Source organism: Cucurbita pepo, chromosome LG04 (genome assembly GCF_002806865.2).
Source record: "Cucurbita pepo subsp. pepo cultivar mu-cu-16 chromosome LG04, ASM280686v2, whole genome shotgun sequence".
Taxonomy (NCBI): domain Eukaryota; kingdom Viridiplantae; phylum Streptophyta; class Magnoliopsida; order Cucurbitales; family Cucurbitaceae; genus Cucurbita; species Cucurbita pepo.
The window spans coordinates 4,291,720-4,318,561 of NC_036641.1; the positions used below are offsets into that span (position 1 = coordinate 4,291,720).

At 36.8% G+C, this 26,842-nt stretch overlaps 4 protein-coding genes across 7 annotated transcripts; all 4 read right to left on the minus strand.

Annotated features, from left to right (window-relative positions):
• Positions 1–320: 320 nt before the first annotated feature.
• Positions 321–9,700, minus strand: LOC111793003 (protein EXECUTER 1, chloroplastic-like). Of its 3 annotated transcripts, none has more exons than XM_023674664.1 (13): positions 9,219–9,700; positions 8,839–8,955; positions 8,410–8,475; positions 7,847–7,953; positions 7,453–7,534; positions 6,103–6,870; positions 5,899–6,022; positions 5,646–5,818; positions 5,483–5,557; positions 5,276–5,368; positions 4,999–5,158; positions 1,263–1,373; positions 321–748 (listed from the first exon to the last, which is right to left on the minus strand). In XM_023674664.1, exons 1-11 carry the CDS (start codon positions 9,633–9,635, stop codon positions 5,066–5,068), a joined length of 2,115 nt encoding a protein of 704 aa, XP_023530432.1. In that variant the 5' UTR covers positions 9,636–9,700; the 3' UTR covers positions 321–748; positions 1,263–1,373; positions 4,999–5,065. The 3 variants fall into 3 exon arrangements, with proteins under 3 accessions (XP_023530432.1, XP_023530431.1, XP_023530430.1); XM_023674663.1 differs by having other exon boundaries at positions 1,263–3,810; XM_023674662.1 differs by lacking the exon at positions 1,263–1,373.
• A 1,149-nt stretch (positions 9,701–10,849) lies between these two features.
• Positions 10,850–15,549, minus strand: LOC111793004 (beta-ureidopropionase-like). 2 transcript variants are annotated; one of them, XM_023674666.1, is made up of 6 exons: positions 14,973–15,549; positions 13,781–13,888; positions 12,351–12,539; positions 12,141–12,266; positions 11,734–11,958; positions 10,850–11,394 (listed from the first exon to the last, which is right to left on the minus strand). In XM_023674666.1, the coding sequence occupies exons 1-6, from the start codon at positions 15,108–15,110 to the stop codon at positions 11,029–11,031; spliced, it is 1,152 nt and encodes a 383-aa protein (XP_023530434.1). In that variant the 5' UTR covers positions 15,111–15,549; the 3' UTR covers positions 10,850–11,028. The 2 variants fall into 2 exon arrangements, with proteins under 2 accessions (XP_023530434.1, XP_023530433.1); XM_023674665.1 differs by having other exon boundaries at positions 12,039–12,266; positions 14,973–15,548.
• Positions 15,550–16,551: 1,002 nt separating this feature from the next.
• Positions 16,552–19,475, minus strand: LOC111793005 (magnesium-dependent phosphatase 1). Its single transcript, XM_023674667.1, has 4 exons — positions 19,245–19,475; positions 17,568–17,739; positions 17,166–17,282; positions 16,552–17,017 (listed from the first exon to the last, which is right to left on the minus strand). Exons 1-4 carry the CDS (start codon positions 19,352–19,354, stop codon positions 16,850–16,852), a joined length of 567 nt encoding a protein of 188 aa, XP_023530435.1. The 5' UTR covers positions 19,355–19,475; the 3' UTR covers positions 16,552–16,849.
• Positions 19,476–21,008: 1,533 nt separating this feature from the next.
• On the minus strand, positions 21,009–25,999 carry LOC111793783 (guanosine nucleotide diphosphate dissociation inhibitor At5g09550). Its single transcript, XM_023675823.1, has 13 exons — positions 25,848–25,999; positions 24,760–24,822; positions 24,574–24,657; positions 24,221–24,328; positions 23,935–24,107; positions 23,715–23,826; positions 23,483–23,563; positions 23,343–23,405; positions 22,390–22,491; positions 22,081–22,205; positions 21,736–21,946; positions 21,350–21,424; positions 21,009–21,132 (listed from the first exon to the last, which is right to left on the minus strand). Exons 1-13 carry the CDS (start codon positions 25,932–25,934, stop codon positions 21,079–21,081), a joined length of 1,338 nt encoding a protein of 445 aa, XP_023531591.1. The 5' UTR covers positions 25,935–25,999; the 3' UTR covers positions 21,009–21,078.
• Between the last annotated feature and the right edge of the window lie 843 nt (positions 26,000–26,842).

Below are 26,842 nucleotides of genomic sequence, written 5' to 3' on the forward strand. Positions count from 1 at the left end.
ATTTCAAAATACAATAACTTGTATATAAATTTATAATAAAAATATTATATATTTTGTTAAAACAAATTATTTAATAAATAAAATAAATAATAAAAAAGAATTCTCCTCAAAGACCCGATTCCCAAACGGGGATTTCCCGACCTGGATTCTTCGCAATGAGGAATATGAAACGGAGACAAGGATGGAGAGTGCATCTCTGATCCTGCCCCGTTGTCATCCCCAGTCTTGTAGAACCAACCAGCGTGCCTAGTAATGAACGTAAACAAGCATGGCGAAAGATGAATTAAACAATGAGAGAAGGTTAGAGAAGGGACAACAGATTCATAAAAATACTAAACTTCTCATGATATTAACAGATGAGTCTAATGGTGTTCTTGTTCGAGACTCCAAACCGACTAACAAACGATACCTCAACCTACTACAATCGGAAATAAGACACAACTAAAGCAACAAGATATTAACAGCATCAAAGCTACATCACTGTTTATATAATCACCACAAAACTTGATGTTTAAGAGTTGATTGAGCAAAAGAACAGATTAATATATGCAAGGATGGAAAGAATTTCCCAGAAAAGGGGAAGTAATTTGAGACCCAAGAGTGAGCGTTGACAAAGCTTTGGTGATCAAGTTAGTGAGGCCAGTGTGCTTGTGAGTGATGAGTCAGTTGATAACAAATGGCTCGCTTTGCTTGCTCATATACTGATGATCCTTAATCGAGGGCTTTAAATCTTCTGGCACTGTTGCAACTGCATTAGAAAAAATGGGAGGAAAATGATCATTAGCAGATTGCACCAAATATTCCACAGAATCCATTGAAATTATCTGGTAAATTAAGATCAAAATTTCAGTCAGAAAAGGTGCGAGATCCCATATCGATTGGAGAGGGGAACGAGTCCCAGCGAGGACGTTGGGCCTCGAAATGGAGTGGATTGTGAGATCCCATGTCGGTTAGAGAAGGGAACAAACCATTCTTTTATAAGGGTGTGGAAACATCCCCCTAACCAATGCGTTTTAAAAACCTTGAGGGGAAGCTTGAAAGGAAAAGCCTAAAGAGGACAATATCGACTAGCGGTGGACTTGGGCTGTTACAAAATGTAAGACTAGATATGATAAACGATGAACAAACGGGTCCGGTGTGCTGCGAAATTCGGGCTGTAAATCAGCATGACATCGAAGAAAAAAGAGAATTTAATCCCAAAAGAAGAAAAAGGGAAGTAGTTTTTTGACAATTATTTAAGGGTAGCTATTTGGAGTACTTACTTTTTTCAAAGGAGATTTCTCTTAAAGCTATCTGAGTGTGTTTGGCAAATGATGCCCCTTGTTGCATGTCGTGTAAGGGTCAAAGTATGTTGTCCCAGCTTGTCCTGACACCTTTCCAAGAGACCTTGAATCAGCCTTGGTCAGGATGCTTGTGGGCACACATGCACCCTTGCAATGTGCGATGACTAAAACTCGTTGCGAGTGTGCTGCCCATTTGCGTGCATATTGTCATGGTCATGCTCGTTCGGTGCGTGTTCCCCATGACCGCATGTCCATGTCATGCCAAACTTTTTATTTAATTTCATGTTGTATTGTCTTACTATTCGGTAAAATCATATCTAAGTCCGCCAGACTTAAAGAGTCTAAAAATGTACTATAAGGAGATGCAACTAGTTGTCAATTCTCCCTCCCCAGATTTTGTATGACTGTTCGATGGAATCATGTCTAGACTTGCCAGACCTGAATCGTCTCAAAATGTACTGTAGGTGGATGCGACTAATCGTCAATTCTTCCTACCCAGTGTTATATCTAAGTCATTGTGTTGCCTTTCTCGCTTATATATAGTCTATAACATTGCTTTCAATCTTATTTTCAAAAATATCTTTCCCCTGTTTTCTAAAATCTTTTTCTTAAAACGGGGCCAAAGGCTTGAGCATATGTTGCCCGGCCGTAGGCTATGCAAATTCAAATTGACTTGATTCACTTGGTGTTGGGAGAGTGAGTGTCCCACAATCTGCTGCCAAGAAAAGTGTGATTGTGACGAGTAGTATCAGAGCATTTTTAGCTCGTTGACGCATTGAGACCGAAACAATGTTGACAACAAAATCGACACCTAAATCACAAGTCGACCAACTTAACTTTATAGAAGAGTAAATGTTGTTCCTAAAAGAAGTCCACGACATTGACCGTTTCTTGGAAGGATGAATTACAAAATTGAATAAAAAAGTTATGGGAATCGAAGCCCGCCTGGATGGGTTGCCAACCAAAGAATTGATGTTTAGAGTTGACTCATTAGAGGAAAGACTTAGCTCGAAGGGAATTGCCGATCAAAGACTTAGCTACAGGAACTTGTTCCGAAAACCTGAAAATTACGTTAGCCATAATGCATCTCGTGGACGATGTAAAACTCTGATGGTGCTCGAAGGTGAACGATATCCAAAATGGGTCATGCACTATCGTCGACTCATGAGAAGACCTCAAGAAAGAGTTGAGAACTCAATTCTTCCTCGAAAATGTTGAACTAGAAACTACCAGAATTGAGACACACTATAGGCATAAGAGACTATGTCAAATAGTTCTCAGTTTTTATGTTAGACATCAGGGATATGTTGGAGAAGGAAAAAACATTCGGGTGATTGCAACCCTGGGTCAGAGCAATAAACGTGCAATCCTTGGAAAAGCAGAATACTTTGTCCTTCTCCAACATATCCCTGATGTCTATCATCAAAGCTGAGAACTAATTAAATAGTCTCTTATGTCTCTAGTGTGTGCCAGAGCAATAAACTTGCGATCCTTCGACAAAGCGGAATACTTTGTCCTTCTCCAACATATCCCTGATGAATAACATCAAAGCTGAGAACTATTTAAATTGTCTCTTATGTCTTTAGTGTGTCTCAGTTCTTGCAGTTTCCGTCTTGCTATAAATTCAACATTTTCGAGGAAGAATTGAGTCCTCAACTCTTTCTTGAGATCTTACCATGAGTCGACAGTGCATCACCCACTTTGGATATCATTCACCTTCAAGTGTCACCAGAATTTTGCATTGTTCACGAATTGCATGGTGGCTAACATAACTTTCAAGTCTTTGGGACAAGTTCCTGTAGCTTTAAAATATTGTTCTACGTCAAAGATAAAGTTCTCCAATTCCTTGGCATCCAGGTTCCAGGCTTTGGAGTTAGGGTTCTTCAGTTTGTAAAGCCCGACATAAGCTTGGCTTGGGGTGTGATTCTCTATGTCCCTCATTGTCAAACTCACTTGGGTGTTCGTTTCGGCCATCTCTCCCCTGATGCCATCAATCATTGTTCTAAATTCATCAACTAATTCATTGAACAACTTCAGCATGGTCTTTTGTAAACCGCCTAGCTCTTTGACACGTCCTTCCATGTGTGCGACAAAGTTGTCAAGACCATTAACATGTTCTGAGTTGCTCATTCAGGCAACTCTTTCCTCTAATGAGTCAACTCTATACATCAATTCTTTAATCGACAACCCATCCAGGCAAGCACCAATTGTATCGATCCCCTCAACTTTTTTATTCAATTTTGTCACTTGTCCTTCCAAGAAACTGACAGTGTCATGGATTTCTTTTAGAAACATGTCTTCTTCTATCAAGGTAAGTCGGTCCACTTGTGATTTAGGTGCTGATTTTCTCGTCAACATTGTTTCGGTCTCAATGCGTCAAAGAGCTAACAAGGCACTGATACCACTTGCCACAATCACACTTTTCTTGATAGCGGATTTTGCGATTGCACGACACTCAATCCCAACACCGAAGTCAAGCCAATTCAAATTTGCATCGCCTACTACTGGACAACGTATGCTCAAGCCTCTGTATCGTTTTGAGAAGAAGGTTTTAGAAAACGGGACAGAGAAATTTTTGAAAGCAAGATTGAAAAAAAAGTCTTGAAAGCAATGTTATAGGCCATAAGCGAGAAAGGTAACATAACGGCTTAGATAGCATATAATTTCGGGCAGGAAGAATTGACGATTAACCGCATCCCTCTATAGTACATTTTGAGACGATTCAGGTCTGGCAAGCCTAAACATGATTTTGCCGAATAGTCATACAAAACCCGGGTGGAGAGAATTGACAACTAATTACATCCCCTTCTATTACATTTCGAGGGGATTCAGGTCTAGCGTCCCTAAACATGATTTCGCCGAATAGTCATACAAATAGAAAATACAATAGTAAGACAATACAACATGAAATGAAATAAAGAATTTGGCATGGCATGGACATGCGACCATAGGCAATACGCCCTGGACGAGCATGAATATGATATCTATCATACACATTTTTTGCCTCACAAATTGCTTGCCACATGTTACTAAATTTGTAGAGGTCTTCTTGAATTGCCAAGTAACTATGCTAAAAATGAGTTCAACAACCCATGTGCATGTGTGAAACAGTGTTTCTAGTCGTTACCCACCAAATGGCACACAGGCGTACACGTTCCTATTTTTTGAGATGAAGGTTAAGCTGTGACAAGGTTTAAGGTTGCACAAGGGGAAAACATTTTGGGTCGCAATTAGGTATCTGACAAGTTGTATCAGAGCTAGGTTCATTCCAACAAAATGAGATACGACAAAATTGTTAAGTCCCGAATGGGACCCTTGCCCCATGCCCCAACATGGCCCAATCTCTACTATCCATTGCAGAACACCACCATGAGAGAGTGGCAGCAATGGAGGGCTCGATAAGCATGTTAAGTGAACACATTGAGGGTTAGAATCTTCTTGTGGCATGGGCAGGCTTCGCCATTCTTTTACTGGGGCTCTTTTTTTTTTTTTTTTTTTTTTTTTTTTTTTTTTTTTTTTTTTTTTTTTTTTTTTTTTTTTTTTTTNTTTTTTTTTTTGGTATATTTATTTCCTAAATGAACTCTGGTTTTCTTATTTTCAGCAAAAACCCAACAAGACAAAAGTTGAAACTAACACAAACAAGGAATCTCATCATTGTCCTAGACCCGAACTTTGAAAAAAATTAGATGTTAAAAAATAAGAGGGATGATCTTACCGTTGAAGAACGACCGAAGCACTAATGAAAGAACAAGCTTGAGATTTCAGTTTAGAAAACATGAAATCTACTCTTGCAGCCTCAGTCGATTAAAAAACACCAGGAACTGAAATTCAGGAGCCCAATAAATAAATCCGACCGCAGGTCCTCCTTTGATGTGCTGTAGAAGAACATAGATTAGACTCGAGCTAAGGTAAAAAATGGAACAATAGCACCCAAATATATAACACGGGTCGACTGAGAAATCACGACGATAAGAGAACAGAGAACTCCGAACCTTTCCATCAAGAATAACAAGTTCACCATCAACCCATCGAGGGTTGCGAAAACCTGGCTCAGCTAGCCTCCCTTGTCCTTTATATCTAGCAATCTATAAACAATATGCCACATGACAATTCAGTATAGAGAGGAGAAAGAAGAAGATCAAAGTGTAGAAGATAAGGATAATGGTTTCAGATCATCTTCAAATAAGAATAAAAATTACCACTCCAAATTCTTCAGGAATGATCCCTTTATGAGGAAGCTGGTATTTTTTTCCAACCTTCGCACGAAATGCCACCTGGAAAACCATGACCATCAAGGTTACTCGAGGGGATTTCGTAGGGAAACTCGAAGCAAACCGTTTTTTAAACAGGTACAAATATTACCTTGCCAGCTGGTACATATGGATCCCCAATAACTTTCCAGGCCTCTACATATTCATAGAATTCAAGCTTTGAAGTCTCCTTATCCCCTCCTCCATCCTCTTGCCATCGACCAAATCTGCGTCTTAGATGAATAATATCCGATGTATACATTCCATGTGCACCAATGTACAGTCCTGGAAAAAGAATGAATTCTCCATGACGCCTCTACGCTAGCTTGTCTACTTGAATGGAACAAAAACCATAGAAATAATACCATTCAGAGGATCTGAAGAAGTCGGTATATCAATGCGATTGAAACTTGTGGATCCGGAAAGAGGTTGATAGTTCTGTGCCTGGCTGATGGATAGCTTTATTAACTCACTCAAATTTTTAAGTACCTGAAAGTTTTCATAATACACAAAGAATTAGTTAATCGACCAACAACTATGATCTTAACATGCTAAAATTTCAAAGCAACCTTAAGCGGTATCTTCTCCTTGCCAATAAGTTTGGCCAAATCTAGCATAACATAGTCATTACTACTTCGACCTCGAGACTTGGACATCCTATCCATGGAATTTAGTTCTTTTCCGATAGAGTCCTGTTCATTCGAATCTTTCACAATCGAGAAAGAAAATGAAGAACGTCCCTTCTTTTCTAACTTTGCAGGTACTCTGAGTGTATTTTTAGCAGAAAAGCCACCGGAAAGCTTCTGCTCTAAGCCACCTACAATGATTTTGACAGCAACTTCATTTTGCCCCTGATTAAGGAAACCATCATCAGCAATCAATTCAGCATCATTCTCTTGATGTTCATCCTTAATTTTGTCTTCTACTTCCAAATCTTCAAAGCCGCTCTCTTTCTCACTTTCTCCATCGTCTTCCTCTTCCTCTTCCTCTTCTTCATCGTCTTCCCCTTCTTCATCTTCTTCCTCCTCAATTATTTGCTCAATCACCTTGGATATCACGTCCTTGTCAACCTTTCCAGAGGTTGTTAGCTTCAAAACCTTGACCTTCCCTCCAGGAATCATATCTCTCAAGATATCCTGAAAGACTGGAAGTCCAACAGCTATATCAGAATCTTCATTCCTGATGTCACCATCTTCAGCTTCTTCACCATCTATAATGAAAATATCATCCTTTTCTTCAACAGGGTCAAAAGGATTCAATAGACTAGGTGAATCTAATTCTTTTGATGAACCATTTGAACTATCTGAGAAATCTCCTTTCCGCTTCAAGTACACAGCCTGAACACACCAAAAAAAAAAACCTTGAGCACCCAATTGTTATCATTATTATAACATTCGGGAAAAAAAAAATCTGAATTATTCAACCCAAAGCTAACCTATTCATATAGTTATAAAGAATATACATGGGCACAGGCAACTAGCTCTCATTTGCAAAGAAGCAATTAAGAAAAACACTTTTTTTCAATGCAAAATCCAAGCTTTCATTGAGGTAAAAAATGGAAGGATATGAGGAACATACAAAAAAAAAATAATAATAATAAAGCCCCAGAGAAAAGAGTGAAAGAAAACTAATACATTCAAGCAAATAAAAACCTAAGATAATTACAAAAAATTTTAACCACCAACTTGCAAAGAGAGACATAGGAATGGGGAGGAGTGGGGAACATTTTTTTCCTAGTTAGATAAATGGGACCGAGGACAGGACTATATTTCCCGTCCCAGCCTGATCAATATAAATATATTTTCAACACATATATATACCAGTCACAGTTTTAAATAAACACGATGTATTAGAAATTTTACAAAAAGGAAAATTTTAATTCGTACAGCACATAACATTAGATGCTTTAAGATATGTACCTGCTGTTTGTATTCACCCTTCTTATTCACTCCAAGAAAAATCTCAAACAAGGGAACACCATCTGCAGCCGTAGCAAGCTGCCTGAGGAAGTTGAGAAACAAAAATCAATATTTTCTTTGATGCAACAGTCAACTAATAAAATATCATTAAAAACAATGGTCATAGAGACTGAGCAGAAAGCATCAGGTGTTATGTTCTTACTGCAAAATATCACTCAGGAGCTAAGATTTGATGCCAATAACAGGAATAAATGGTTCCATCAATCAAAGGACAGTAGAACGGAAGAACTCAGACACACTGCCAAAAAGTTTAAAGCATGGGTGGGGGGGTAGAGGGAGAACAAAAAAAAAAGTTGAACGTACTGTAATACAATTCAAAGGACAGAGATCATACCGAGGACTATAACTTCTTGCTATGTATCTTCCATGTTCTGCCGTTATTCGAATAATTAGACCACGAGGATTATGATTGTCTTTTGAAGTGCCAGACCACCAGCCAACCTGAGAGGAAGAAATCCAAAGTAGAAAATCATACATGTACCAGCTGAGTATAAAACCTGTTTCAGTTTGTTTAGAAGAGAATCTAGATGTAATTCCTCGATCCATGAAAGACTAACGTCACACGTTAACCAAATTGTTTTTCCAACGGAAAAATCAAATTCTCACCCCATTTGAACTTAATTACAAAACTCTCAATAGGTTAGCAGTTAATTGGCTGACTGTGGAACTGGATTCATTAGTTACTTGACAATAATGTAAAGAAACAGCGACAAGTTCCAGAGCTCGGGAAAAAATGAACAAATAAAAAGTACAACACAGCTTAGCTACATGAACAACCAAAAAGTCTTGTGCACATTGCAAAGACCAATCAATCAAAGATAGGGCGTACATATGAACATGACAGCAAAAAGGGGTAAAGTACAAGCACTTTATTTTGGAAACCATTGAATATCTCACCAGCCCGGCACCAGCATTGTCTCGAATGAAGGCTGCATCCCGGTAACGCTCCTCCTCGATAGCTCTCTATAGCAGAAGCAAGAGGAAGTGTAAGAAAAAGACAACTATATCATTGAAGCAACAAATAGAATTGTAACGGCCCAAGCCCACCGCTAGCAGATATAATCCTCTTTGGTTTTCCCCTTTCGAGTTTCCCCTCAAGGTTCTTAAAATGCGTCTGCTAGGGAGAGGTTTCCACACCCTTATAAAGGGTGTTTCATGCTCCTCCCCAACCGACGTGGGATCTCACAAGAATATTTCTAGGGGAACCAACAAAGTTCCAAAAGAAATCAAATTTCAGCAGATGAATCCTATCGGGCATGGTAAAGCTAATGAAAAATAGGAAAATGATGACTTAAAGTTCCACAGCAGTGAATGAAATTTTCTCACATGAAGATGAGACATTGCTCTGCCAACAGTATCCTTTGTAGCCAAAGCCGCAAGCGCCACCTTGAACCTTGCAGCATCCTCATAATCCTCTGCATATACCGCATGACTTAAGCGCGACTGCGCAGAACCAAAGCAAAAAAGAGAAAGAAAAACAAACGCAACAAAATCAGTTTTTCTTAGATAACCCTACGAAGGGAATTCTTCATTGCCCTATCACATTTCTTCCTCGACATTCCACTCATTGCTCCATCCTTTTCTTCAATCAAATTGCACTCAACTCTTTCTTCTTTCTCTAATCCCAAGCATCTCAGAAGCTAAATTAGAACGATCCGAGAAAAACCTAAACTCGAACATACTACAGGGAAATCGAAAAGAAATACCTTAAGAAAAGAAACGAGACGCTCCTGTTCATCCACTTCGTCAAAATGCTTGCGCCACCGATCCCAATCCCAGCTCCCATAATCATCATCCCCATCTTTACGCCGCCCCTGCAGAACGCGACCGTCGGAACGAGGATCGTTAGAACCATCGCTACGGTGGTTCACGAGAGAATCGAGGCGTTCGAGGGCGGTTTGAAAAAGGCCCTGAAGCGCAGAGCTCCATCCCCAGGGAAGGGAAGGTTCAGACGGAGGAGAATCAGGGTTGTGAGAGTGGCAGATGGAGTGGGAATGGGATGATGGAAGAGGAGGAGGAGGAGAAGCAGCAGAGGAATGAGGTTTGAGAAATGGAGTTGGGGAATGGAAGTTGGTGGTGGAGAAGGAGAGGTGACGAGAAGGGAGTGGAGAAATGGACGCCATGGAGGGATGAGAACTCAGAGGGACGACAGAGAAAAGGCTTAGAATGATGGGTAACTGAAAACTGAAAGCTCATCCATATGTAACACGTAGATACAGATTTCTCCTCTTATTTATATAAATGAGATTATCTCTTCTGTTTAACCGTCTGCGAAACCGCTTAGGAAAATAGGGGTCCAACGTTTGAAAGAGCATCGCACGTCGTATGGTGTCTGGTGCGCCCCCGACCGTCCTTGAAAATCTGAAAGACTGAGTATCTCCGTCACAACCGTTTAGCCAACGACACTGTCTTTCTAAGTTCTAAGTTCAGATTTTCTAAATTTTTATATATTTTTAGAGAGGAGAGACTATCTAAATTCCTTCGATGTCTCCAAATTCAAACATTCCTAGAGGTTAATGTTTAGATTAAATTTTTATATTTTGTTTATAAGTATTTGCACCTAAAAATAATTTATAAACGATGGAGTTTAATTGAAAAAAAAATATAAAGTTGTTAACGTATATTTTTTTTTTCTTTTTCGAATCATTTGAATCTTTGCTCAAATTATACTACTAGAATTCAAAATCCAATCATTTGAATCTTTACATATATTATCCAAGTTTTGTTGGATATCACAATTACGATAAATAAGAACGTCTACATAAATCCTTCAAACATATTTGGCTCATAAGTTAGATGAGCGTGTTTAAGTTAAGAAATTTAACTTACCGTACATAAAACACATGACTAGTTTGTGGGATACTAATTGTCACCTACCTCAATTTTCCACCCTATAATTATTGTACTGACTTATGTCTATCAATAATGTATCTATACGCAAGTCTATCAATAATGTGTCTATAAGTAGTTATTTGTATGGTCGTTTTCTATTGTATTTACTATTGATATACTATATACTATATAAACAATTTTAATGTCGCAAGTCTTTTAATGATAGATGTCTATCCGTGTAAGAACTACCCAATCATATAGAATATAAAAAGGTATATTAATGATATTTTATACTTTTATTGCTGTTGAGTGATTTTTTGCACAATTATTTGGATCCATCGACAAATTAAAAATAGTTAATACGAGATACAATAACAAAAAGAAAAAAAAACTATAGTTCTGTATCGCTAATAGACATTTATCATTAATAAACGTAAAATTCATAATATTATGTTAGTCATTTAGGAACACGACCACTTTGATTAGTACAAACTTCCTTTAAATTCTAAGCCCTTCAACCAATTCAAACTCATATTTAATTTCTATCCATCAGCATAATGCGTTTATTATTTCATTTCTTTCATGTAAAATATGAGCAAAGCTTACAAACAGAAGCGAAAGTGAGCATACTTTTCCAATTGGATTAGAAAATGTTTGATAGGTAACTTACCAGTTGCCTATTCTTCAAGAAGCCTTCTTGTTTAACAAAGGATCAGAAATGACTTGAGGCTCAAACTCGGGCTTTAGATACCGAGCAAGCATTTCGGCATACAACTCGTACCAAGCAGTCATTCGGAACCCCCATTTATCTTTCAGCTGCCTACAGAAGTTAAGATCCATGTCAGAGATTAATAAACCATCTCGAAAACGAGAGAGTGAGGGAGTGCAAGATGCATCTGGTGCAGAGAAATGGCTGGATCCATAAAAGTGACCGAAATCTGTATGCTGCGGTCTCCCGTCGCCTGAAGTGAATGGATTCGGGAAAATCTCGGTCCCAACACGATTGATCGATCCGACAAAATAACTGTTTGCTATTGCAGCATTTCGGGCCTGTGAACACAAAATATGTCAATCAAAATTTTAAACATTAATAGATTGCAGATTATGTATATGAGCTCTCTGTGGAAGTTGGTAGAACTATTATAGTAACAAGATGCTCAAACAACAATCACAGTGGAACTAGTCTCGTAATTTGCAACTCGAGTCGAACAGTGTAAACAGAAAAGGTTGAAGCATCTTATCCAAAGGCGAAAAAAGGGCAACATTGTGATTTAAAGTTATAGATCAAAGGAAAAAGAACAAGTGCCCTGTTTGACTTTTGTGGTATAAGTGAAGTGATTACATGAAACAAACAAGAAATGGAATGGATGAAACAAGTAAAAGACTAACCTCAATAGGCCACATTGGTTCGCTGAGTTCGCCAACAGTCGCCGAAGGATTGAAAACAATCTCAGCACCGTTTAACCCGAAAGCTAACCAGTTCAAAGGGTGGTGCCTCCCATAACATATATTTATTGCAATTTTCCCGTAGGCTGTCTCGAACACAGGATGCCCGGTGTTTCCTTCCATATAGTATGTGCTTTCATTAAAGTCGCCAACTCTTGGTATATGGTTCTGCAAAATGCCATTGACCAAAACAGTTTCGGCAGCCGAGAGAGACTGATAGGGAAACTAACTTCATGTATAACACTTACCTTGCGATGCTTGCCAATTATGTTTCCATTATTTCCAATAACAACGGCAGTATTCCACAAAGTTTCTCCGTGATTAACATCTCTCTCAAGAATGGAACTTACAATAACCATGTTGAATCTTAATGCAAGATCCTGAAGAAACCGCGTCGATTCCCCATCAACTGGCTCTGCAAATTCACACCACCCCTTCTCCCGGGTACAGAAAGCAAATGGCATCATCCATGCTTCCTACATATATGTATGTATAAATATAAAAAGCCCCAAAGCCCCAAAAAAATATAAGTAGAAACACAGATGGCCACAGCAACTTACTTGCAAGCACAATATGTTGACTCCAGAAGCACCTGCTGCCTCAATAATTGGCTTTACTTTTTCAAAAATAGCCCTCTTTTGGTTTGAAAAGGGGGCGGTTGTCGGAAGAGCAATAGAATTTTGAATGAGACCAACCCTTACTATTCGAGGTTCTCTCACTGATTCCTTGTCAGCGTGAAAGCAGAAAGCCTGAAATGATGTAAATGAATAATAGATATAAACATCAACAGAATGTCATAGAAATGAAATAGAAAAATAAAAAGCTGTGACTGCGAGTGCTATTTGCCACAATCGCACTCTTGCGGCAGTGAAACAACGATGGTGTGACACTTGTTCTAACCTAGCAAACAAGTTAACCATGTGAAATTCGCACTTTGCGGACAATATCAGCGTATGCTCAAGCCTCGAGTCACGTTTGAGAGAAATGTTTTAGCAAACGTAAGTCAGGAAATAAATTGAAAACAATTTTAAAGAAAATAATGTTATAAGCTAAAAGCGAATAGTACGGCTTTGATAGTATATAACCTGGGTAGGAAGAATTGACAACTAGTCACATCGCCCTATAGTACATTTTGGAGCATTTAGCCTTAGCAAGTGTAGACATTATTTTGGTGACCAGTCATACACCCCATCTTGACACAACAATAATAATAAAGGCCTATCTAACATGAGAGCAAGTAAAAGGGGGTTTAGAACGGGCATGCAGCCATGGACAACACGTCCTGGACAAGCATGACCGGAACATCCAACATGTGGTCATAGGCAATACGCCTTGGACAACATGACCATGACACTATTCATCATATAAATGTTGCGCAGTTAATAAAAAATGTTATGATATTGACATAGATCAGTATAGAAGTCTGTAGGTCCCAAAATTATTTTGCAGAGTGCATTTTCTTATAAGATTTGCCGATGGAGGCTTTCAAATGCCACAAAAATCTTACTGTATCCTAATAGTACAGGCATTATCTGGATAATTAATGTGTTAAAATGACCAAAAGGTCTAACTTGCTATCATACATTTGAATTATTTTAATCTTTTCTCTTTTTGTTTTTGTGAAAGAGAGAGATAGAGAACGATGGATGGCAAATATAAGAGACTGCACAGATGACATAGGTTCTCTAGGAAACATAAGAAAAAGGATTACAGAAGTTCCTTTATTGATCTCCATTACTTCTTTCATTGGTCCATTAAAAACAAACCTTCAATTCATTGCTTTGCGTGTACTTCAACATGAAAAATGATGGATTACCAACGAAAGCATCACAAATAAACAACAAAAACAAAAGATAGAATCATAGAGATTGCTAAATGCTTCAGGAGAAACAAATCTCAGGAACCAAATCAAATTCTTACTAAAGGTGGCACAAATATTAATATGGTTTCTGCAATGCTATCAAAGAAACTTAAGCATACAAGTGACTACCTGGAGGTCAAAATCATGCTTTAGAGAAAGACTCTTCACAGGCTCTGCAAGAGAAATAGTTTGAAGCGGCTTCCCACAGTTAAGTCCTAGAAGCAACCGGCTAACTTCCTGGCATTGGCAACGCAATGTTGAAGTTAGTTCAATTGAGAAGGTCAAAGCAAACAAAGAAATGCTAGAATCATGCAAAAACAGAACAAAAATCTATATAACTTAGTGATACATTGGCTTGAGGAGAAAAGAAAATTGAACTGATCTTGTCCAATGTTTCAGAAAGATGCCAGAAACGTTAAAAGATAAGTGAAGACCATATGAACGATTGATAAGCAATCGTGTAGGACCAGACACATTAACCAAACACAAATCAATAAGCACACAACATGGTTTTGATTTGTTTTTCTAGTTACTTCGAAAAGTGGGTCAAACAATCCTAGCACTTTACTACATTGTTGACAAATAATTCTTCATTGCCCAATTTAACAATGATTTTGTTAATGGTTTTCTATTTTCAAAATATTAAGCTTATGAAAACTATTTAAACCCATGTTCAACTTTTCTTTTCTTTTCTTTTCTTTTTTCAATTTCTAAAACAACTTTTGAGATCTTAGTCAAATTCTTAAAACAAAATATGTTTCTAAAAAGTATCTGTTCTTTTTGTAGTTTTCAAAAATTGGCTTGGAAGTGGGAAGTATGATTCTTAGAAATAAAAGCACACAGAAAGTGTTTGTTTAGAGAATCTTTTGACATAGAATTCAATAGCTCTTGCATAAACATCTACAGATTCTAGATAGCTTGTTCAGTAGATTCAAAAGCAAAGCAGTCAGACACTGCTAGTCATTTACGAATACAATTAGTTATTTCCCACAAAACAAAGACTCCTCAGAGAAAAAAGAATCATACAAATCTGAATTGGACAGAATCCACATGGTAATTTTCGAACGACGACAGAGTAACAACTAACAATAATTAACAACTCAATTACGAAACCAAAACGTTTAAGCAGCCGATTAATCCTGCTACATCCATAAACTTTCATGTTTCTCTCAGATATAGAATGAAAAGATTCCCGATACGCAGAATCCACCGCTCAACAGTACAGAATCAAACAGAACACCAAGAAATGAGCAAAAAAACAACAACAACCACAAACTCTAACCAAACAGAGAAAATCGATTAGAAGAACAGAAAAAACGACCTGGAAAATCTGAGGTTTGAGATTTTGAGCGAGGAGTTGATGGAGCGAGTCATAACCACAGACCGAGACATTGTTAATGGCATCTTTTCCATCGTTAAGCTCGTCGTTTGCAGCGCCAGCCTGCGAGATCTTCTCCATTTTTCTCTGCTCTTGGTTCTTGTTGAATTCTTGCGAGATGGAGAAGAAGCGTGATTAAATAAAACTCAGTGATGATTTGATTCAAGGCTAGCATGCATTAAGCTTTCTCAATTTCCATTCCGGAGATGAGAAACATTCGGCTGCAGGGATGGGGCCCGAGAATTTTTCCCTCTCTCATTTCCCTATTTAAATTGGGATTCTTCCTCCCGTCTCCAGTTCAGGTGTGGGATATCTATTCAGAAGTTTTTGCAACTCAACCGTGCATGATGGAATCATAAAAAACTTGACATTTTCGAACTCTGTCTGTAACTCACTATAGGCTCGAGAAACAAAGAGAAGATGTGTATGAACGAGATACACAGCAACAAGAAGAAGGAAAAGGATTGAATAGCGGAACTCCCGAACATTTAGCGATCTCAGATGTGTTGATATTGATTGTGACTCATCATTTCTTCAGACAGAAGAAGATTATGTAAATACTTACTCGAAATCTCACATATCAGATTCCATGAAGAATTCGCCATGATATAGTTGATCCATGCATAATATCACGAAAAATAGGAACCTCGACCACCATGATTAAATGCACAAATTTTAATAATTTTTTTAAAAAAGTCATATTTTGGCTGAGGACTATTTTTTAAATAATTGAATTATATTCAAGTTGATTACGAATATCAACTTAATAAGTGATGTAATAAACACACATTTTATCTAGTATTCTATCTACAATAAGAATTTAAAATCTTAATATTGACGAAAATGTCGAGCACTCAATTTTCATGTAATTATTGATAAAATGTCGACATGAATGAATATTTTTAGAAAAATATTTTTTTTAAAAAAAAGTATTTAATTGAATAAATAAAGTTTTGATTTTTTTTTTTTTTTTTTTATAGCTAAAATAGTTATTATCTTCCTTTATTCACATAAGCATTTTATGGATTTTTTTAATGTCCTTATGAAAATATTAATTATTAATTTACCTATGACCATTAAAAAATGCCCATAGAAATTTAATAACTTTGTATAGAACTAAATATATTAAGGGATAACATGAAGTATTGATGGAGGTCCTTAAAACAACGAGCAAACCGAATTTTGATACCCTCCGGAAGTGACAAAGAAACCTTTCGGACAAGTTCAAACCTCGGAGAACTTTATCAAGACTCAACTTCAAGAACAAGAGTTTATATTCTAATATAAACGTAGGAGTGTTCATATGACCCGAACAACTTACTTAGATCAATCAACCCAAATTGAGTTGAGTTAGCTTTTATTTTGATTTGGGTTTCATTGAATTTTTTACAAATCAAAAAATCGATTTGGTTCGTGAGCTGAAACTTTTTTGATCAAGTCAACCCAATCAGACCTCTTCACGGTCATTCGGGCCACAACCCAACCCAACCTAACCCATGCAAGAGGGAGCAGACAACAGTCCTACTTCAACAATTTGTTTTTAGACATAACCAACAAACACAATTACTGGCTATTCTCCTATCATAGCTTCTAAATAGATGGTTGACCTTATACAAGACGAGTCCAAGCCAACGAGGTTACGAACCATATGAACGAGCTGAAGAACGAAAATGCTATTTTAACTATGTTCTTCTAAAAGCACCCAACTCAAGGATTATGTTTTCAGTAGTCTTAAGGCAGTTTATATTACCCCTCCAAATACATGGGAAAATGACAACAGATTCACAGTTTATATAATCACTCACCTTCCTGTCATTCTTTTACTCCGTCTTCTCTGATGAAGTTGAGTTCTTAGTGTACTTCGTCCATTTCTGCTTGTTCTTCTCAATTTTGTTCACATTCTGGGAGTACTTTGTGAGTCCCTGCCTCAGCGCGCCGAGGTTAACTCCATTGCCAACCAGAATACTAGTTACTCCCATTTTCGAAACCTGTTGTCACGACCACGAAAACTTCGTTAAGATGGCAATACGTCGAGATAAGACATCCTTAAAATGTTTTCATCTTAACCTTGAAGCACTCTCCTAGAATACAAGGAACAAACATAGAAAGCAAATTAGGATAAGAATTGAGTTTTACAGTTTCAATATTCCTGTCCTCGTCGTCAAAGAATAGCATGGAGTTGAATGGTACACCAGTTCTTGAATGAATTCTCTGGAAATGATCTGTTTTGTGTGTCCAACTGGAAAAGATCTCCTGCAAACGATTAAAAGCATTGGAAACAGGATAAAGTTAATAAAAAAGGATTTATGGCTATAAGCAGATTATTTAAAATAACAATGGCAAGAAACGCTCGTAGGCCCTCTCGTTAGAAGACGTCTGTTCGTGCCAGGATCAGAATACTATTGTAAATGCTCATTCCACAAAACACCAGGAGAGGGTAAGAGGGCCTCCCAGCAAGCGTACTTTGGCGTTTTTCGACAAGACAATAGAAGAAATAGACTAAAATGAGTCTTCATTCGCATTCATTCACATTCTCACCTGAGCTACAAACATAGAATTGATGCCCAATTTGTCAACAAATGTCTTGGCAATATCAGATGTTGGTGATCTAGAAGCAATGGCGAGGTCAATTCCCTTGTCTTTAAGTGCATATAATATGCCTTTGGCATGAGGATAAAGAGATGGCATTTCACGTTTGGAGCGACATTCACTGTTAAGAAAAGAAAGAAAGAATGATGATGATCAACTTGGATACATGACTTAACAATTACAGGAACAATCATGTTAGGGATGACTTAACAATTGTCCTCAACTAACCCCAAGAGGTAACTTGATGGCATGAACTTAGGATGCTTAAGAGACATTAGAGTTTGGAATTTAACCAGGTTCGAGCCAGTGTCTTCTCTTGAAGGGGCTGTTGGGGTGGGTGAAACCTCCATGAGGATTAGGGGCTTAGGGGCTGTGCATGAATTGGATGAGATAAGATGTAACAGCCCAAGCCCAAGCCCAAGCCCACCGATAGTAGATATTGTCCTCTTTGGGCTTTCGCTTCTGAGTTTCCCTCCAGATTTTAAAACACATCCACTAGGGAGAGGTTTCCACACCTTTATAAGGAATGTTTCGTTCCCTTCTCTAACCGATGTGGGATCTCACAATCCACCCCCTTAAGAAACGTTTCGTTCCCTTCTCAACCGATGTGGGATCTCACAATCCACCCCCTTGAGGGTCCAGTGTCCTCGCTGGCACACCGCCTAGTGTTTGGCTCTTGTATCATTTGTAACAGTCCAAGCCTACCGCTAGCAGATATTATCCTCTTTGTACTTTCCCTTTTGGGCTTCCTCTCAAGGTTTTAAAACAAGTCCACTAGTGAGAGACTTCCACTCCCTTGTAAGGAATGCTTCATTCCTCTCTCCAACTGATGTGGGATCTCACAATCCACCCCTATTGGAGGTCCAACGTCCTCGGCACACCAGCTGGTGTCTGGCTCTGATACCATTCATAACAGCTCAAGCCCACCGCTAGCCGATATTTTCCTCTTTGGGCTTTCTCTTCTAAGCTTCCTCTCAAGGTTTTAAAATGCATCCACTAGGGAGAGGCTTCCACACCTTTATAAGGAATATTTCGTTTCCCTCTCTAACCGACGTGGGATCTCAAGGGTTGTTATATACGACTTCATTCTAATTAAAGATTGAAAAACGATAGAGGCCATAAGGTTGCACATTGACAAAGGAGATAACTACAAAATGATCATAACAACTATAGACACCGTCTTTCCTATTAGCATGAACTCGTCTATAAGCTGATTGCTGCATGCTAGAAAATCTGAATATCAAACACGACTCCAATTTAGTTCTAATTCGCTCAAGTTGCACGAACATCAGTTCAGATACGACAATAACCTAACAATCTAGATAAAAATAATAATGGAAGGCACGAAGCTCAGTAAATGAATTTCATATATAAAATGATCTAGTTCTATTTCATTTCTTAGAACAATCTTCTCGTTCGAGTCAGCAAACTATAAGACGAACAAGATGAAAAACAATCAAAGAAAGGTAAAAATGAACCACAGCAGCCGAATTATTTCGTCAAAATCCCCCAAACTGCAACGGCTCAGAAATGAAACAGATAAAAACAGTTCTGAGAAAGAATCTATCAACATGCGTTTTTCTGAGTCAACAAACAGGAAAGTGAATTCGGAGAATGAGAAATTACCAATAGAATGGCCAAAGAGTGTAATCGAGGTCGAAGACGACCAGCTTTGGGAGAACTTGAAACATTCCTATAATCTGCAGAGCCTCCGTCTTGACGCTCTCGTCGGCCATCTCTTCTCCTCCACTCCGACGATGCGGAACGCTTTGGATTCACGCTTTGTCGAGTGATTGATTGGTCGATATCGTTCAACGGTTGAAAACTTGGGTTTTCACTTTGTTTTTCTAGAAGATCGTTCTAATATTTAGACCTATAAATAAATAAATAATAATAATAATTAAAATCCGGTCAAAAGTTTTTTTTTTTTTTTTTTTTTTCCAATTTTTAAAGTTAAGGGTATAAATACTAATTTTTCATTTTTTTTTTTATCTATGTATGTTTTCAAAAACCAAATTTTTTAAAAATTATAAAAAAAATTAATTTTTTTGAAATTTAGATAGAAATTCAAATTTTTTTTCTTTTTTTAAGAAGTTCATTGTCCATCTCTACAATACTCATTGGAAGTGGAAAAATATTGATTTTTATGAGTAATCAAATCGTATTAGAAATATAGAGTTCGGCTCGGCATCACTGTTGCCCGGATTATCTCTCATCGAAGAGAAGAATTCCTATTCTTCTTGTTCCGAAGAAACCTAAGCGATTCATTCTCAACCTGGGCGATGCTAAGAAGTGCTCCTCTCGATCAATTCCATTCTAATCTTTTAGAGAAGAGAAAGTCTAAAACACATTGTCGTTTAGAGACCATTTTGAAGAAACAAACCTTCTAAAGGTCAAGAATTCCTAAACCTTGCCTTTCTTTCTAAACGACAAAAATTCCTTGGAAAAACTCAAAATGTATTGTTAGTGCTTTATAAACACTTCACCCTACCAAGGTTATATAATGTTGTTATTTTTTTCTTGCTGGCTTATATAACGTATCTTTCAAAAATCTCTCTGCCCTCGCTTTCTAAAACCTTCTCTTAAACCTTAAACCGAGGCTAGAGGTTTGAGCGTCTCTTATCTCTCTGCCCTCGCTTTCTAAAACCTTCTCTCAAAAATCTCTCTGCCCTCGCTTTCTAAAACCTTCTCTTAAACCTTAAACTGAGGTTAGAGGTTTGAGCGTCTCTTATCTCTCTACCCTCGCTTTCTAAAACCTTCTCTTAAACCTTAAACCGAGGCTAGAGGTTTGAGCGTCTCTTTCAAAAATCTCTCTGCCCTCGCTTTCTAAAACCTTCTCTTAAACCTTAAACTGAGGCTAGAGGTTTGAGCATACGTCGCTTGGCCGTAGGCGACGCAAGAACGAATTGACTTAGCTCACTTGTCGTTGGAAAGTACAATCGCAACTTGAATAGAATTCACAACCCAACTCTTAGTTGGGTTATCGGGTTTTTAAAATTATTTAAAAGAATGATACTTATATACAATACAACAAAAATCTCGAAACGTTAGCTTTAACTTCTATTGTCCGTTCTTTAATTATTTAAGCAAATTAGAAGTTTCTAGTAGGTCAAGTTGAACTCTTGTAATGTAATTAATATTAATTTTCTTTTGTTGGATTCTACAAAAAGTTTATCATACAAGAGTAAGTTAACCTAACTTTTAACTCCAAACGTTTCGAGAGTCTGTTATATTTTTAGAAAAAAAATCTAAGGTAGTTTTTATATGTAAGTTTCGAATCTATAGATGATAGTAAAGTTTGGAAATTTAAGGAAGAAAGTAATGGCATTCGAATCGAATCGAGATTTGGATATATTGGAAGTCCATTAGCAGAAGTGCTTGTAAAAAAGAAAAAAAAAAAAACAAAAAAGAATCAAACAAACAAACAAAAATGTTGCCTTTTTCTCTTATAATTTTTATCTCATTCTTCAGCAGCAGCACTTGCAGCACTGAGATCCACAGAAAGATCAAGAGCCTGACAACAAATCATACATGACACAATTTAGGAGAAAGTTACCAGAAGATTTCATATATCAAATCTCTAAGCAAATAACAGATCAATTTTCAAAACTATTTGCTCTTAACTGTCTATTTTCATGTCCTATAATCAAATCTAGTAAAATTTTGCAAAAGAAAAAAGACTTCGGAACTATTTCAAAATGATCTGTGTGATAATTACTGATCTTTGTTACCTTTCCAGTGATCTTGCTGTACATTGCAAGCACATCTGTTACTGTGGACTCAAAATGGGTGCTTCCATCGTAACTCTGCATTAAAACCAACGTTAAAATGTAACAGCCTAAGCCCACTGCTAGCAGATATTATCTTCTTTGGGTTTTTCCTTTATTTTTAAAAGGCATTGCTAGAGAGAGGTTTCGACACCCTTATAAAGAATGTTTGGTTCTCCTCCCCAACCGACATGGGATCTCACATGAAAGCTCCTAAATACATGTCAAGAAGAGAATATAACAAGAGTAAAGTTTTGGTATCATATATGATTGGCTTTGGGTCGGTATCTATGCTTCTCATCATGCCAACAATTTGTTTAATGAGAATGCAAGTTTATGTATGAAGTTACCGTAGATATGAAGCAATTGTCTATTTCATTGGTATTTGTGGGAATAAATCTGTCATAAGTTTCATAGAATATATCATCAACAGGTCCGAGGAGGTCAATTCCAGGCTTCAATTCCACCTCAGGATTATCGGTCTCTGCTTCTGTGGAAACAAAAGCAATGAATTTTCCTTTTGGAGCAACGTTGTGTGCATATGAGCAACAGAAGAGGTACCTGCAAACAAAAGAAAAGGAAACCAGCTAATTACTATATGAGACTTTCTCAAGAAGAATTTAACAGAGACCGGATTGATTCATGTCATATAAAGCAAAAAAAACTTATTTGTAATGTTTTGGTATTAAACTTACATATCTGATTTACGGCCAAGTTGCTTTTGTGGCAGGATAACCTGAGCTGAATGAGAATCATTGGTGTTTGGGATTGGGTGACTCATTATACAAACTGCACGAGCTACTCTCCCAATCTTTTGAACCTGATGCATCAATCAAGCAGGATCAGTAGATAAAACATTAGCAATTCTCTAGCATGCACATATGTATATATGTATATATGTATATATATGCTAGTCTTTGGCCTTCTGGTCCATGGTTCATAACCAATGAACTTGATTCAGCACAATAAACCGTATGTTAATACTTTTTAGATGTTGAGAGTACCTTATTTGGCAGATACGATGGGTCACAAACTACTTTCTTGCACCGAGCAGTTTCTCCCTCGGAAGTCACACCGTAAGCTTTCCCATCGCCATCAAACTCTACCTGTTATCCAGAAAACCGAATAATATCAACGGTGGTGGATGTTCAGAAGGCACTAATTTATTCACTAGCATCAAAGTACTAAAAGAGTACGATCAAGAAAGTAATATAGACGTTTCAGAAAAGAAGAAGTATAGATAAACATTTTTGTGAACAACATCAAAGTGAATTGTCACATCAAAGAAAATAACGCTATTGCAGTTAATAGATTACCTAACACTATGGTGTTAAACTTCAAAAGCTTAAACGGTTAGGTTCATTATAAACTTTAATATATTCTAATTCATTTTCCAACAGAGTCAAATATCGCTGTTTCCTGCTTCAAAATAGCTAAGAAATAATGGGAATACGGAGAAGCATTTACTGCTAATCTATTACTTTCCTTTTTGTAACAGAAAGCAGTTAGTTTTAGCTTTTTAAGTGACATGGTAGTCAATGTTTGATGACGAACATAATGAGGATCAAAATATTTACAGAGCTTAGGCTACAAGACCATTGTTAAATTTTATTAGCACAATGTGTGTAGGACATTTTGACACTGGAAAACTCGTTAGACACATATTGAACACTTGCTAGTACAATAAATATGTGCTAAATACTAGTCGTACAAAGTGAATTTCTAACATTTAGACATGGATCAAACACTTGTATGCACACAAAATAGACATAATATAGGATAAAAATAATAAATTTTGAGAGTGAAATACATCCAACTCATTTTTTAAAATGCATAAACTTAGTGATGTACGCATCCTAGATTTTGTTAAAATGATATGCCATTATGTCCATGTCGTATCATATCCATATCTCAGTATCCACGCTCCTCAGGTTAGCAAAGTACACTCTTAGTTTACCTTACATTCTGGCTTGTTCAGCATGTAAGTTCCACCATAAACGGCACTTAAACGAGCAAATGCCTGCCAAAAATTTAGAAACAATTAAGACAGAAAAAATTTCCTTGTAAAGTATTAAAGATTTAAAGTTCTAAGCATACCTGAGGCAACTCTCCAAGTCCATAGAGTGGATAGATGTAGGGAGATCCTCCTTGGAAACGTGCCAAAGATTCTGCGTAAAGCTATGTGCAACCACTGTCAATACCTTTGAAAGCAAACAGCTAACCAGAGTGACGCAGTGCAAAATTTTCAATTTTCCTTAATTAAGTTCGAAACATATGCACAGACGAAAGTAGAAGAGTAAAAAGTAAAACAAGCACAACGCAGTTTTACCTTCATTCTCTTCACAAAATCCAAGGCTGGCTCATCCAAATAACTATCGTCGAAATGTAGTGCCAAAGCATGCCCAATAAAGTCAATTGTATCATCTTCTAGTCCGTACTTCCTGAAATGCCAAATGAGGAGAATGAAAAGGAAGACTTTCTTCCAATCGAAATAAAACTGGCGTAAACTAGTATAACAAAAGATGGAAAAGGGGACAAGTGATGCTCACGTGATGAGTTGTTTAGCCGTAACTTTGCTTAAATCCAAACCTTCATGAGATTTTGGATCACTTTCATCATAATCTTGGACATAAATAAAAAACTTTCGAGCTCGACGTTTCTCAAAAAGTCCCATCAGTGGAGATTTCAGAGCTTCAACATCAGTAGCTGGAACTTTGTAAATCTTAAAAAACCCGCAGCAATATACTTACAAGTTAGTTGATCCTAACAGCCTTTCTTCATTGTTATTATTGAATAAAAAGGATGAGGGGAACTTTTTATAAGCATTCAGTGTACCTTTCCCTTGTTGTACACAAAACTACCATCAACAGCCTTGAAGTGCAAGTATTTGGTAACATTTGTGTGGATGAGCACTCGTACCAAACCACCATTGGCCATCATGAACTACGGAGGAAAAAAGTGGACAGAAGCTTTCAGATCGACCCTAACACTTACAATTTGTTACTAGCTTTCTGTTTTTAGAAATTAAGTTTGTTTATGAAGAATTTATTTTAATTCGCAATGTACTTTCTGAAAACATATTTAAGAAAGAAGCCAAATTTTAGAAACAACTTATAGTAGTTATCAACTGGACCCTTGATTACCAGGTTCAAAGAACATAGTATGACAATGGAGAAATATGTATTTACCTTGGGTATCATATCAACATTGTACTCTTTGCTCAAGCCCAACTTTTCATTAGGCTTATCATCCCCCCTGAAGCGCTTCCAAAGCTGTAGGGGGAAGAGATATTTGATATTAGAACAGAAAATTTGGCAAAGGGAACAGGAATTTTAATTAAGTGAGCTTAAATAATGAATTTGATTATAAGAAACCTGTATGAGATTAAGAGAGGTGGAAGCTCCTCCATAATAGTCATTTCTATCCATATGTAGTACCTGTTCCAGAAGATTACTGGTTTAATCCCAAAACAAAGGGTGGAAAGAACAAATGTTTCCATTTTCAAGACCAGGCCAGGCAAATAACAGATTCTTAGAATAGGGTATGTCCCAAATGTATAGTTGTAATATATTTAAGGATTATTTGGTAGTTGTTCTTAGAAACAATGTCTTATTTCGGTGGTTTTTATAATTTTGATCAAGAGCAATGGTAAAAATGAAAGATTATATACACTTGAAACCATTCTTAAAGATGTGAGGATTTTCGAAGAAAAAATCATTTCAATTGTCTTAGAAAAAAGAAAACCTCAAAGCTGAAAGTTGTTTTCCACAATTCTCCCAAATAGTTCTGAGCTATACTCCGAATAAAAATCAGCAGCTCAAAAGGAAAAACAGTTCAGGCATGGATAGAATACTGTTAAACTATTTAACATATAAATATTAAGATTTAAGATCAACAAGCATCGATATTCGAGGCCATAAACATAAAGTTGCTCATGTAGCTTCAGAACATTTCAATTATCAGCCAAAACACCAAAACTCAGCAATGATTCAAAAAAAATAATTACACTAAAAAAAATGGTGCACAAAATTCTTCAAACCATTGGCGAAAAGTTGAAAAAAATCATCCATGGTTAACATTTATTTTACATTAAACATTAAAAAAAAAAAAAAAACTAGCTAGAATTTCCACTCTTCATCAATCGATATACCTCATCTGAAGCGTAGGGAGCTCAATCACTCTCCCAAACCAACGGTGCAAGTATTCCATTACGAATTCCATTTATCATCAACATATTTCCAAACGCCAAATTCATAAACAGATATATTCCACGGATCTATCAAAATTCAAAACAGAGGAACGATCTCAAACAATCTCAACAATCTGGACCTTCCTAAACCATTGATTTACATTTCACACAAAAAGCTATTATATAAACATAAATTCGATAAAAATTTTCTATTCGAAACAGATTACGATACAGAAAAAGAAAAAAGAAAAAAGGTTACAGAGAAGAGAATACCTTGAGGCCTTCGACAGAAAGAAGGCCACTGAGAATGCATTCTTTAAGGCCGGTTCCGAGAACGATGACGTCGTATTCTTCATCCATGGCTGAAGAAGAAAATCGGTGGAAGCGAGAGTATCAGAGCGAGATGGAAAACGGAGAATGGTGAAATGGAAGAGAGTCGGGTTTTTCAAGTGCGCGATCTGGAACAAGTCTTAAGCGGGAACTAACGAGAGTAACGGACAACAAAGCAAGCGCTACTTTCACGCATAGCAAAGCGCGTGTACACCACGATACGCAGGTAAATCACACTAAATAAAATTACAAATAGATCCCTCAACTTTATAAAATTTTGAATATGTCCCTAAACTTCTTATATTTGTGTTTACGACCTCCCCTTTTGTTTCTCTCCATTTTTAATTTTATGTTTAATAATAATTAATTTAATTAACGTTTTATAAAATGGGAATTAAACAAAATAATAATAATAATAATAATAATTTATAGATAATAGATTTATTAATTTTAATAAATATTGAAAATGGAATAAATTTATTACACAGAATTACACAAAAATTCGACTTCATCTAAAATTTTGTTGCACTAAAAAAACAAACTTTCAAGCATCAATAGGTTAGAGGTTGAAATTTCTCGTCCATGAATTTGAATGATTGCAAGGATGCAAGAACCGTAATTGTTTAAACTCTCGAACTTAAACCGAATATTTCGCATACAGTCCATATCGTAGAACACAAGTGAAACATGAAATTTGTTGACATGTTCACGAGATATAGTTGTTTTGGAAGATTTTAACCAAAATCTAAAGACTTTAATGGAAGTTTTACATAAATTAAAATAAAATTAAAACCATATTTGATACCCAACACGTGTCAGCTATCTTTGAAAATAGATATCGAGCACTCTGAACACGTTAGAGTTGATTGGTCATGTATCACATATAAAATTTGATAGGTTAAATTTGTAATGACCCTATTTTTTTTTTTTTTTTTTTA